We start from the raw sequence: 13845 nt of genomic DNA on the forward strand, positions 1-13845 counted from the left end.
TAATTTATATACTTTTCTCGTAAGTTCACTTTAAAACCTTTGAAAAAAAAGTGTGCTACGCCCCTGGTTCAAAACCAATTAATATTGTAACACTTGACGCTGCTGTCATAACATATGGCTGTCGACGACAAACGAATTGTGAAAGAAGAAATTATAGAGATCAAGTAATTTAAATAAAAAGAAGAATTTCCGAAGACCGTAGTTTCCCGACGCGGCTCTTCGCACCCTCCATGACATAACGTGACAATGACAGTTGACAGTTCTCGGTTAACCTAACTTTATTGTTTATTTATTTCATTTTGTTATTGGATTATCTCATCATTCTAAAACTCGTAAAATGTCTGTAGGGTGTGAATATTATAATGAAACGTTAGGTAGTTGATTTGACATCAAAATATATTCATGAAATTGCTTTTCTAACAAGGAAAATACCTGTTTGCAACATTCTACTGGTGGTTGTAGTAAATTTTCATCTTGTGTCTCTTCATCATAAATTAATTACATCATGAAAAGAAACAACAATAAAGATTTGGTAAAAAATATATTTAACTGAATAAATATTAAAAAACAAAGTTTCATATTCCGAAAATTCCACCATCTGGTTTTCTATTATCGGTAGTTCCAACTATTTTGTCCTTGTCTTTATACAAAGCATAAACAATAGATTCTGTTTTCATATTCATCTCGTGGCCCAAAGATCTTAATTTTTCAACTACATCCTGAAATAATTAATTTGTATCACATTAACAAGTTTTTATAAGTTACAAACCTTTAAAACACCATATTCGTAATGCACCTCCATAGGAAATAATTGATGGTGAATTCTCGGTGCATCTATAGCTTCTTTAATATTTTCTCCTAACCAAAGTAACCTAATTAACACCTGGAAACAATATAAATAAATTATTATTTGGTGAGTTTAAAACTTTGGTTTGTACCAAAGCGGTTGACGTGATAATTTTCGGGCCCCCAGCGCCTCCTATTACCACTTTAACATTACCACAACTATCGGTTATAATAGTCGGAATCATGGACGAAAAAGGTCGTTTTCCAGGTTGCATTATATTCGTGGGTGATCCACTTAACCCAAAATAGTTTATCAAATGCGAATAAGAAAAATCATCCATGACGCTGTTCAATATAATTCCAGTTTGTTTTGAAGTCACTCCGGCTCCAAAACTAAAAGATGTTCCAAATGTTGTAGAGAATTTGGTTGTTCGAAGGTTGCTACTTAAGTTTCCAGATAAATAAAAACAAATATTTATTATTGGACATGGCTTTATTGTTTTCCAAAATATTCTTCATTAAGATCCATACCCTTTTGCATGCTTTTGAATTGTCGAAGCATTTTTCCATTCCTATTGAGGTACCTCCAAAACATGTGATTTGAACCACTTCTTCAAATATAGATTAACGTTAATCTCGCAATTTATTTTTGATGTTCTGGAAAAAGAAGAGATCATCGGGTACCAAACAAGGTCTATCCAGCGGATGACCCATCAAATCGATGTTTTGACTGTTCAAAAACGTTTTTGTTTGAACTAATTCTGCGATTGGTTTCCCTGATTTTTTTTTGGCTGGTGTACCACACATAATTGACCGCTCTACTTTCATCCAATGGAACGGTAACGAGATGTCCAGTTATTTCGAGAAAACCATTTGCTTCGAAGTGCTTAGTCCACGATCAAATTATCTCGGTTCGGCTCGTCTTGGAAGACTGGATGGACTCATGGAGCATTTCTTTGCGCAAAATTTTAAGCACAACAGCCGATTTTGAACGGCATTCACGAAATTCATCCTGTAGCGAAGTGGGACCGTGATTGAAATTTGGAAAATCAGCGAAACACGATCACCAAAAGTCGAAGCAAGATGATTGGTACATTGCTAATGGTTTAGCCCACGTCGAAAGTAATAAAAAATAATCGTATGAACACGTTTGCAATTCAATTCCATTTTGGAGAAAAATGAATGTTTAAGTATCAGTAACAACTCAAATAGCAGTCGTATCACAAAACATTATGTGTAAAATGTCAAATTTCATGATGGAAATGTCAGTTTTGACATGTTCACATCAGTGTTGCCATATCTCAAAACTTAAGTAGCAGCCCACGTAATTACAAGTGTTAGTAAAACTTACTAAATATTTACTGTGGACGTAGCAGAAACAGCGTCACCGTTTTCAGCAATAATCGAAACATGAGCAGTACCATGATCTTCTTTAGAAAAAAAATTAGCTCCATAATAATCAGGATCTGAGCTCGTACCACTTTTATTCAATTTGAGTCTTATGCTCTCGGCATATTTTTTACATAATAAATCTTGAGTTATCTGAGAAATTAATCGAATCACAAAACAAATTCTTTAATTTTTAAAAAGATTTTTTAACCACCTGATTCATGTCAACAAAATTCGGATCGCCCAGTTTCGTTCGTTTGGCGTACGCATATTTGAACGTTTCTATTATTTTTTGATACGTTCGAACTGTGTTATCAACGCCATCTATACTATCTCTATTCAAATTGAAACCGTCTAATATATTTAATATGAATATTAGAATAGCTCCAGATCCCGGCGCGGGAAATGTATGTATATGATCGCCATTTTGTAACGTCGTTTCGATCGGGTCCAACCAATCTACACTTAAAACAATTTTTAAGTATGAAATTATTTTAGTCTATAAAACTAAAACAAAAAAACAAAATAAAATATATTAATAATAACGCCTTACTCATATTCACGCATATCCTGCTCTGATATGATACCCCCTATATTTTGTACATCTTCTAAGAACATTTTTGCTAAAGTTCCGGTATAAAAATCCTCGGGACCGTTTTCTGATAACAGTTTAAGAAAATTGCATAGCTTAGAAGGACGTACAGTATTTCCAGGTTTCTTAAAACTACCATCGTCTTCAATAAACCATTCTCTTTAAACAATATTATCGAATTAACATTTCAATAACGTACAATGCCATCTATGAGTTGGAAGTAACAACCAACATCATTAAATAATCTAACAACAGTTGCGTTCTGTAATATGATTCACGAACAGAAAGCGATTTATATCACGTGATCATAAGTTGTACAGATTGATGGTGGTATTTACTGAACACTACTCGAATAATGAAAAGTCAGTTAGTCACAACAGTAACTGGTGAATTATTAAAATCTTTTAATTTTTCAAATTGAACACACAAGTACAAACAATTTGTGTGGCATGAAATTGCTAAGTGAAACGTCAAAAGTCAAAACTATTATGATAACGCTCTGTTATGCGAAGTAATCTTACTAATCGAACGCGAATCGAGCAGTGAGATCGAAATAAAGTGTATTGCCGAACGATACATCACAGATCACTTATATTTAGATGTATCACGAAATTTTATTTGTTCTAACCAAATTGACGTCGACTGGGGACTGAACTTGAACTACTAATATGACATCCTCAATAAAATACAGGAAATTTGAATTTAATTAATGGCGGGTGATTTAAATTATTCCAGACAGTTCCTTACCACTAATAAACGTTCAAATTTATGTTTTTGTTTATAATATTTCTCAAAATGGCACCTTTTCAAGATAAAGTATCACAAAAGATTAAATTTTCAAAGCTATTATGAAAAAAAAAATGGAGTTTTAAAAGAAATATCATATCCTACAATTATAATAATAATCTAAATAAAACTTGTCATTATTTATTAAAAAGGTGAAAATACAACTTGAAAAAATCTGTATTTTTGAATAAAATATTACATACAAACATAACAAATTAAAATGTAACATTTTGTAACGTTTTCCGTTTTTATTTACACTCTTTTTATACGTGGGGTGAATTAATAAACACTTACTCACTCTTAGGTTCTTAATTTATTTAAACATCATACACTGCACTTAACACTTGAAATAATTTACTTATAAATAATTTCTTTGATTACTTTCACTAATTTGTTATTTTTTCTACGACTATTTATTTAAAACTCAACTAACTGCGTTTACACAAATCTTTTATATACATAAATAAAATTCTTCAAAGTTCTATAATTAAACGAAACAAAAGAAATAAATAAATAGACTTTCCTAGAAATTATTTAGAAGAAATACTCTAAATAAACCGCCTGCTACTGAAAAAAATATATACAAATAAACATCAAACGAGTTCCGACATTTATAAAAAAAGTGAAAGACGCTGCCCAAAACGCGCCGCGCGAGTTCGCCGAATTTTTAAATTTTCATGGTAGCTGGACAGTGTCGGTCGAGGGAACCATTTTACGAACTTGTTCGTAACAATATCAAGTAATTAAACCTAATTTTATTAAATTAACAAATCCCTTGCAGTTAATTTAGTATTGTTTATAGCCGAAAGTCATCGATAAAAAAGTCCTAATGAGGATTTGGAAATAAATATATTACATTGATAGGTTCGTAATTTTATACACACCACGATAATAACTCATGAAGAGAAACTGTACAAAGTATATCAACATTAAATTATCCAGTTTTGTATCACATTTGCCAACTTAATGTATAGTTATGCTGGCAGATCCATCTAGGGCTCTGAACTCTAATTACAAATTGATTCAACCTTGATTCATTTGTGTAAAACGTCCATAAAATTAAATTATAGGTCATGAACGTCGTTATAATATTCATTTATTTAAATTATAAATAATTATAATATATTGTGTTTAAGATTCGTCAGAACGTAACTCATTTAAGACGCCATTTTATATTGTGTCATGCATCGTGTGTCCAATGTTGCCAATAATCAATTAATTAAGATTACGTCTTAATTAATGAAATTTTAGAAATACCATTAAGATTACAATCTCATACTCCAATTCAGTTTAATATTTTTATTTTACCAATTTTTTTAAAACACTTTTCATAGCCCGAAATTTTGACACGAAGTTATCAACATTACGGCTTGTCATTTTCATTCATTGTTCGTTCGCCTTATAGTTCAGAAAGTTAGGTTAGGTTGGGTATTATTATGATTTGTTATTTTATTGGTGAAAATTAAATGACGCTGGATTTGGCATCTACAGCGGTGAGTTGGTAGCACTATGGCGTGGCATTTAGTATTTTAGGTTATTTTTTTTTCACTTTACATTACTTACTTACCTTAAATTTTCGTCATCTTTATTGAGTTTATTTTTGAAAAAACTTGAATATTGATGATCGTTTATCAGATAACCTTTCTCACATAGTTCAATCGATGGTTGAACTAATTCAGACCATTGTAATTTCCCGAATTTTTCATGGGCTCTTAAATATCCTTTAATTTCTCCTGGAACACCAACTGACAAAGATCCTGAAATAATAATTGAAATATTTGGCACGAATACGATTTCCGAGGCTTGGATTAGACTATGTCATTTTATACATCGACTATAAATAAAACGAAAATGAAGAATAAAATTTTTCGATATTCCGCTTTGTTTTCAAGATATCGAACCCTCGTTGGAGTTAGGTTATATTAGACTATCGATATCTCGAAAACAAAGCGAGTTATCGATAGTCTAACCTAACCCCAACGAGGCTTATACTTTGAAAGCATTCGGAGCTTACTTCTTGCTTGATAAGCTCGAAACTGCATATTTCTACATCTAATCTTATAAACGATGCTAAACAACATTCTAAAAAATGATTGAAATCATATTACTTCAACAATCTGTTCTTTTTAATATATTTTTTTATAAATTAAATAAAAAAACCTTTTGTTTGTTAAGTTACAAGTCTTTTGTTGAATTTAAAACGATAAAATCTTTATGCTAGATGAAGTATTAAACGCCATCTGTTTTATAAAACGAATTTCGAACTAACGTTTGGTTTTAAATTCAACTATCGATATCTCGAAAGCGAAGCGAGATATCGGAAAATTTTATTTTTCATTTTCGTTTTATTTTGGCCTGTTCCAACTCATTGTCAGATTGCTACGCTATGGAAATCGTACTATCCCCAAATATTTTATAAAAAATTGAATTAATTACTGTAAAATGTTTTCAAAAGTAATAAATTACTACCTTACCATTTGAGGTGGCATTTTCTGTTTGATATAAACTATCATTAGCCGTTAGTGGTGCTTTTTCCCTCGCATTTAAACAATAAGTTTTATTTTCATCTTTTTTATATATCGTCATGAAAAATCCTCCACCTAAACCGGCGCTTTGCATATTTACCACGCTATTACATATCATAGCAGCTATAGCTGCATCTACAGCTGAACCATTTTTTTGTAAAATATCTCTAGAAAAAGTTTATCACAACAAAATACGTAAATAAATTATTAAAAAGAAGCTTACAAGCCAATCTTGGCACAAAGAGCAGCATCGGCACATACAGCAGCTTTTTTGAAAAATAACATTTTAGAACCAGACGGTGGCAATGGTTTAACTGGATCTGGAGGAACCATTTTTCGCACATTTTCTATTTTTTGGTAATAGATTGGTAAAACTTCGACATAAAATGCTAATACCAATAGAATTATTGCCAATATTATCATTAGTTCATTCTTGTAAAATCTGTTAATGGAAAATCAGAAGGAAAAACCAAATTTTAAACAGTTCATCTATTTGCATTTAACAAATTGACAATTCCTATTTGATGTTTAAGTGAAATTTGACGTTTATACCAGAAGAAGTGACATTATTTAATAGATTTACCGAATTATTTTGATCTTATCTTCCGGACTAATTAAAACTCGTTTTCAGTATTACCGCTTACTACCTATATACTTGTAGAATCGATAGGGAGAATTTTATAGGTTAGTTTATCTTTAGTAACTATTATTTAAAAGCAATATTTTCTTATAATTCAAATGCTTAACTACGCAATTTTTATATATTAAATAAAAAATAATAACGATAACTTACATCTCCATTTTCATCAATTTGATATTCAAACCATTCTAGTTATATTTTCTACATTAAAATCAGGCCGATTATATTTACAGAAAGTGAATATTTTCATTCTCCCGCCTATAAAATCGATTAACTAGAAAGTGTCGAACCTTGAACCTAGATGGCGATACTACTGATTGTTATAGATTGATACAAAATCGAATTTTATTTTGTTGGTAAAGCTAAATATGAACAAACACATTTTTTTAAGTTATTTTCATAATAATAATAACTTACATCTCTATTCTTATCAATATGATGTTCGAATAAATCTAATTACATTTTTTGCACTAAAATCAATCTAATTATAGTTATAGAAAGTGATCATTTTCATTCTCCCGCTTATAAATTCGATTGTCTAGAAAGTATTGACCCTGGCACCTAGATGGAGATACTACTGATTGTTATTGATTGTTACAAAATGAAATTTTATTCTGTTGGTAAAGCTAAATATGAACAAAAACATTTTTTAACTTAATTACTTAATAATAATAACGTGCATCTCCATTTTGATCAATTTGATGTTCAAATCATTCTAATTATATTTTTTACAGTAAAATCAAGCTGAATATATTTACAGAAAGGGATCTTTTTTATTCTCTCGCTAATAAAATCGATTGTCTAGAAAATATTGACCCTGGCACCTAGATGGTGCTCTAACTGATTGTTATTGATTGAACGGTATACAAAATCGAATTTTATCTTGTTGCTATAGTTAAATACGTAAAAAGACATTAAACTGGCAAGTTGCCAATAAATGTTATATAAGAATCATTTCCTTATAAATAATTATCGTACCTATGAAAAAAATTAAATACTACACACTAATTAGTTTTAAATATGTATAATTGATATAGATTTTGCTATACAGAATGTCCTTCATGATACAACATTTTTTAAACCAGCTTTTATTGTCAGATGTTTGACATTTTATTTATGGTAGAGCTTTTGTAAATCTAAAATCTATTCTAGATGGTTTGCAGATTTTTTTCACACGAATTATGAAATTTTATCATATTTTAAAGCCCCTTAATCATTTAAGACTATTTTTATCTGAGGATTCAGCGAAATTGCACATTTATTTTATAGTAGAGTCAAAAATGCTCTTTTCATGTTTTAAAAGCTCGTCTAGATAAATTTTGAAGCCTCTTAAACGAGATTGTAGAGTTTCTCTACTATAGAGCGATTCTACCAACTATTAAGGCTCTTTTTGTTTTATTATAGAGCAGTGTGGGTTTCAAAGGACTCCTAAATGGTTTTGAAAGCTTTCTCCAACGAATTATTGAGCAAGATTGTAGCCTTGTTCTACTATTGAAGGGATCTTCCAAATAAAAAGTATCTTTTTGCTTGAATTAGGTTTTCAAAGCTGGTATAGATGAATTTTGAGGCTTCTTAGAACATATCATCGAGTTTTTCAAGCTTTTTCTGCTATAGAACCGAAAAAAAGTTTCTTTTGTTCATTATAGAACTGTGTGATTTTCTAAGTTCGTCTAGATAGATTTGAAACATTTCTTAAAAAAATCATTCAGCTTTTTGAACAAGATTGTAGCCTTGCTTTAACATTGCTGGATTTTCAAAGGTCGTTTGAAAGCTTTTGAAAAGGGATTATTCAGCTTTTTGAGAAAGATTGAAGCTTTAATTTAATATTGACGGGTTATGTTGAATGGAAAGGGTTTTTTAGCTTAATTATAGAGCCTGTTTGGTTTGAAAAGTATTGTTGAGGTTTTAAAGCGAGATTGTGAGCTTTGTTTACTATAGTGAGCTACTACCTACTGATAAGGCTCTTTTTGTTTGTCTATATGGATTTGGAAGCTTTTCAAATGGATTATTGTGTTTTGTGAGCAAGATTGAAGCCTTGTTTTACTGTTGAGGGATTCTACCGAGTGAAAAAGTTCTTTTCATTTGATATTAGAACTGCGTTGGTTTTCAAAGGTCATCTAGATGGTTTTCAAAGCTTTTTAAAGTGGTTTATTGGGCTTTTTGAGCAAGATTGAAGCCTTATTCTACTGTTGGGGGATTCTACCAAATAAAAAGATTCTTTTCATTTGATTCTAGAGATTTGTTGGTTTTCAAAGGTAATTGAGGCTTTTTACAAGGGTTTATTGAGCTTTTTGAGCAAGATTGAAGCCTTGTTCGACTGTTGAGGGATTCTACTGAGTGAAAAAGTTCTTTTCATTTGATTTTAGAGCTGTGTAGGTTTTCAAAGGAGATCTACATGATTTTTAAATCTTTTTAAAGGGGTTTATTGAACTTTTTGAGCAAGATTGAAGCCTTATTCTACTGTTGAGAGATTCTACCTAATAAAAAAATTGTTTTCATTTGATTCTTGAGCTGTGTTAGTTTTCAAAGCTCATCTAGATGGTTTTGAAAGCTTTTTAAAAGGGATTATTCAGCTTTTTGAGCAAGATTGGAAATTTAATTTAATATTGGCGGGTTATGGAAAGGGTTTTTTAGCTTAATTATAGAGCCTGTTTGGTTTGAAAAGTATTGTTGAGGTTTTAAAGCGAGATTGTGGGCTTTGTTTACTATAGTGAGCTACTACCTACTGATACGGCTCTTTTTGTTTGTCTATATGGATTTGGAAGCTTTTCAAATGGATTATTGTGTTTTTTGAGCAAGATTGGAGCCTTGTTTTACTGTTGAGGGATTCTACCGAGTGAAAAAGTTCTTTTCATTTGATATTAGAGCTGTGTTGGTTTTCAAAGGTCATCTAGATGGTTTTCAAAGGTTTTTAAAGAGGTTTATTGGGCTTTTTGAGCAAGATTGAAGCCTTATTCTACTGTTGAGGGATTCTACCAAATAAAAAGATTCTTTTCATTTGATTCTAGAGATTTGTTGGTTTTCAAAGGTAATTGAGGCTTTTTACAAGGGTTTATTGAGCTTTTTGAGCAAGATTGAAGCCTTGTTCGACTGTTGAGGGATTCTACTGAGTGAAAAAGTTCTTTTCATTTGATTTTAGAGCTGTGTAGGTTTTCAAAGGTGATCTACATGATTTTTAAATCTTTTTAAAGGGGTTTATTGAACTTTTTGAGCAAGATTGAAGCCTTATTCTACTGTTGAGAGATTCTACCTAATAAAAAAATTGTTTTCATTTGATGCTTGAGCTGTGTTAGTTTTCAAAGCTCATCTAGATGGTTTTGAAAGTTTTTTAAAAGGGATTATTCAGCTTTTTGAGCAAGATTGGAAATTTAATTTAATATTGACGGGTTATGGAAAGGGTTTTTTAGCTTAATTATAGAGCCTGTTTGGTTTGAAAAGTATTGTTGAGGTTTTAAAGCGAGATTGTGGGCTTTGTTTACTATAGTGAGCTACTACCTACTGATACGGCTCTTTTTGTTTGTCTATATGGATTTGGAAGCTTTTCAAATGGATTATTGTGTTTTTTGAGCAAGATTGGAGCCTTGTTTTACTGTTGAGGGATTCTACCGAGTGAAAAAGTTCTTTTCATTTGATATTAGAGCTGTGTTGGTTTTCAAAGGTCATCTAGATGGTTTTCAAAGGTTTTTAAAGAGGTTTATTGGGCTTTTTGAGCAAGATTGAAGCCTTATTCTACTGTTGAGGGATTCTACCAAATAAAAAGATTCTTTTCATTTGATTCTAGAGATTTGTTGGTTTTCAAAGGTAATTGAGGCTTTTTACAAGGGTTTATTGAGCTTTTTGAGCAAGATTGAAGCCTTGTTCGACTGTTGAGGGATTCTACTGAGTGAAAAAGTTCTTTTCATTTGATTTTAGAGCTGTGTAGGTTTTCAAAGGTGATCTACATGATTTTTAAATCTTTTTAAAGGGGTTTATTGAACTTTTTGAGCAAGATTGAAGCCTTATTCTACTGTTGAGAGATTCTACCTAATAAAAAAATTGTTTTCATTTGATTCTTGAGCTGTGTTAATTTTCAAAGCTCATCTAGATGGTTTTGAAAGCTTTTTAAAAGGGATTATTGAGCGTTTGGAGCAAGTTTATAGCCTTGTTCTAATTTTGAGTAATGCTACTTTATAAAAAGGTTCTTTTAGCCTTATTATAGAGCTCCTCTCGTTTTTAAAGTGCGACAAGATAGAGGTTAATGGATTATTAGAGGTCTCTAGCTCGTTTAGACTGAATATAAATTTTTTTTAAGAGATAATTCAACCCTTATAGTCGCGTTGTATTGGTATTATAGATTTATTCAAATCGAACTCAGATTAACTGGAATGCTAAGTCCTTATAACTTATCCTGTATATATTTCCAATACTCATATATATATGAATCTAAACACCGGCCGAAAACGACTCCCCGAATTCCACGATAGTGTTTCATACAACAAGCGATGGAAAAGAGTAAAATCTATTCTGAGCAGGAGCTATATATGGCGCGCGCAGAACAAACTCATCGGCGTTTAGCGTCGCGACGCCGATCGCCGGGAAAACGAGACAACTTATTTAAGAACGTACTCGAGATTTTCCTCTCAGTCGCGGGTGTTAATTGGAGAATCTAACATCGTTGACAAAAATGGTAAGTTGAACAAAACGAAGACAGATTTGGATTTGTATCTGTGACTATGTGCAAGTGTTTTGTGTTGTAATTTTTACGTGTAACAGTGAAAAAAAAATTATTAAGTGTACCTCGTACGATCTATTTACGTTTTTTCGTCTAACAATTTTTCATTTCCCCTTTATTACTAATTTGGATGGAAATATTCATATTTCTTTTAGAAAATATTAAATATTTCTTGTTATATTCTATATATATATATATATATATATATATATATATATATATATATATATATATATATATATATATAAACAAAACGCTTTTAATTGAGAAAATATAAGCCTTGAAAATAGAGGAAACTTATATTATTTGCAAAAAAAAGATATTTTTTCAATGGTTTTCAAAAAATTATAATATTTATAACCTATAATAATTAAATGCTTGCATCTAATTATTATAATTGCTTCTTGATTTGGTACAGGAATATTTTATTTTCATAAAAATATATTAGCATTGCATACAACATTTTGAAAATACTAAAAACTAGTTCTTATTACGTAAATTATTAATTTTTATTCGTTCAAAAATATTTAATTTTACTTTTTATGAATCAAAAATCGATTTTGTCTATTCTATTTTAATTTTCTATACCACTCTGTAGATATAAGAAAAAACTAAACCTGTAATTAAAATACGCAATTTCAAATTTTCTAAAAATAAATCTGATTACGAAATAGGACATAGTAACATGAACTCATGTTCTATTTCAGGATATATTTTAAACCATGTATCTGGCAGGATGCCAAAAAACATTTTAAGTGACCTGGATCATTCACAATTATTTCTACCTGATTTTAAATAGATCGGATATGTCATTATTACAATTTCAAATACGTCAATAAATAAAAAAAATGTTACTATCCTTAATTCGTAATAAATAGTGAATTTAAAAGATTAAAATATTCGAATTACAACCTTTTATACAACTACATTCTATATTTCCACTTTTAACGTTTCGATTTATTAAAATACTTTTTATATAAAAACAAATGGCTTTTTATTCATTGACATTGTTGCATGCTTAATAAAAAACTGTAGTAAGTAGCTGTATGCTTGTATGTTAGGCGGATAAAGAAAAGAAGGTTAAGAAGAAGAAGAAGGAAGAAGCAGAAGCTGCACCAGCCCCCGCACCCGCTGCCGCCGAAACCAGGTCGTCCTCAAAAAGTTCCTCGAAGAAAGCAAAGAGGTCCGGTTCCAATGTCTTTTCCATGTTCTCCCAGGCTCAAGTAGCCGAATTCAAGGAAGCTTTCCAGCTAATGGACCACGACAAAGATGGTAAAAAGAAATTTGTAATGTAATTAGTTTTTTTTAATGGTTTTCATTTAGGTATTATTTCGAAGAGTGACTTGAGAGCCACTTGCGATGCCGTCGGTAAATTAGCGAGTGAAAAAGAACTAGACGAGATGATCAACGAAGCATCTGGACCAATCAACTTCACTCAATTACTGGGTTTGTTTGGTACCCGTATGGCCGATTCCGGTGGTACTGACGATGACGAAGTTGTCATTAAAGCCTTCAAATCGTTCGACGAGAATGGTACCATCGACGGCGATCGATTCCGTCACGCCCTTATGACCTGGGGAGACAAATTCACCGCCAAAGAATGCGACGACGCCTTCGACGCTATGGATATCGATGATAACAACAGAATCGACACCCAAGCTCTCATTACCCTCCTTACAGCAGCAGAAAAGGAAGGAGAAGAAGAAGGCGAAGCAGCATAGACACCAAAAAATACCAACAATAACAACTAAGGAGTATTAGAAACATAATCGAATAGATAAACCATCAAGATCTATTTAAGTGTGGTGTGTTTGTAAAATTTATTCCAAACATAATGTGAACATACGAGATTTAAGTGTGTACTTTTATGTATATTTTATTATGTATTTAAGTTGATTTTATTTAGTCGCCTTAACACCGCGCGGCTCTGAAAAATATATTATTTTTTGTTTCATACACCACAGTTTTATTCACCTACTTTAGATTTCCGTTTCATAGTTGGTATATTAAACTCGAACTACTTTCCTAATTAGCCTCGTATACTAAAGTTTTATATTTTTTAGACGACTTATAAGATCCAAAACTTTTTCAATTACACTGAGGAAAGAAAATAAATAATAGAGAATTATAAACATTCTATTTATTGAACAATATAATGTACTTTATGATATTTGCAATGTCAATATTATTTTTTTTTTCTTTTTCATCATCCTTTATAATTATTCATAAATTTAAACAAAACTTCGGATAAAGCAAATAATTTCAGAAAATTAAAAATTTGAGATTATGCGAAATCATCGATGTGAAACTGTCAACTGTCAACATTGAAGTGGCTAAAGTCACTCCAAAGTCACTCGAGAGCAGTACGGAAAGTGTTTGGCAGTAAGGAACTGTCACTTTCATTACATGAAACGCT

The 13845-nt window shown here is 31.1% G+C and overlaps 2 protein-coding genes across 2 annotated transcripts; one reads left to right on the plus strand and one right to left on the minus strand.

Annotated features, from left to right (window-relative positions):
- Positions 1 to 524: 524 nt before the first annotated feature.
- Positions 525 to 6956, minus strand: LOC130442664 (glutathione hydrolase 1 proenzyme-like). Its single transcript, XM_056776979.1, has 10 exons — positions 6872 to 6956; positions 6302 to 6520; positions 6028 to 6245; positions 5121 to 5310; positions 2729 to 2926; positions 2390 to 2639; positions 2138 to 2328; positions 939 to 1179; positions 770 to 883; positions 525 to 719 (listed from the first exon to the last, which is right to left on the minus strand). The coding sequence occupies exons 1-10, from the start codon at positions 6883 to 6885 to the stop codon at positions 576 to 578; spliced, it is 1779 nt and encodes a 592-aa protein (XP_056632957.1). The 5' UTR covers positions 6886 to 6956; the 3' UTR covers positions 525 to 575.
- Positions 6957 to 11179: 4223 nt separating this feature from the next.
- Positions 11180 to 13385, plus strand: LOC130442334 (myosin regulatory light chain 2). Its single transcript, XM_056776353.1, has 3 exons — positions 11180 to 11384; positions 12491 to 12701; positions 12753 to 13385. Exons 1-3 carry the CDS (start codon positions 11382 to 11384, stop codon positions 13148 to 13150), a joined length of 612 nt encoding a protein of 203 aa, XP_056632331.1. The 5' UTR covers positions 11180 to 11381; the 3' UTR covers positions 13151 to 13385.
- Positions 13386 to 13845: the final 460 nt, after the last annotated feature.

This window comes from Diorhabda sublineata, chromosome 4 (assembly GCF_026230105.1).
Source record: "Diorhabda sublineata isolate icDioSubl1.1 chromosome 4, icDioSubl1.1, whole genome shotgun sequence".
Lineage (NCBI taxonomy): Eukaryota > Metazoa > Arthropoda > Insecta > Coleoptera > Chrysomelidae > Diorhabda > Diorhabda sublineata.

What these genes read in the sequence shown, in the direction of transcription:
- LOC130442664 (XM_056776979.1), bottom strand. An exon ending in ACGTCCACAGTAAATATTTA is followed by an intron (nt 1,180 to 2,137) that starts GTAAGTTTTACT and finishes AACATCTTTTAG; the next exon opens with TTTTGGAGCCGGAGTGACTT. An exon ending in TTATCACGTCAACCGCTTTG is followed by an intron (nt 884 to 938) that starts GTACAAACCAAA and finishes TATTGTTTCCAG; the next exon opens with GTGTTAATTAGGTTACTTTG.
- LOC130442334 (XM_056776353.1), top strand. An exon ending in AATGGACCACGACAAAGATG is followed by an intron (nt 12,702 to 12,752) that starts GTAAAAAGAAAT and finishes GTTTTCATTTAG; the next exon opens with GTATTATTTCGAAGAGTGAC.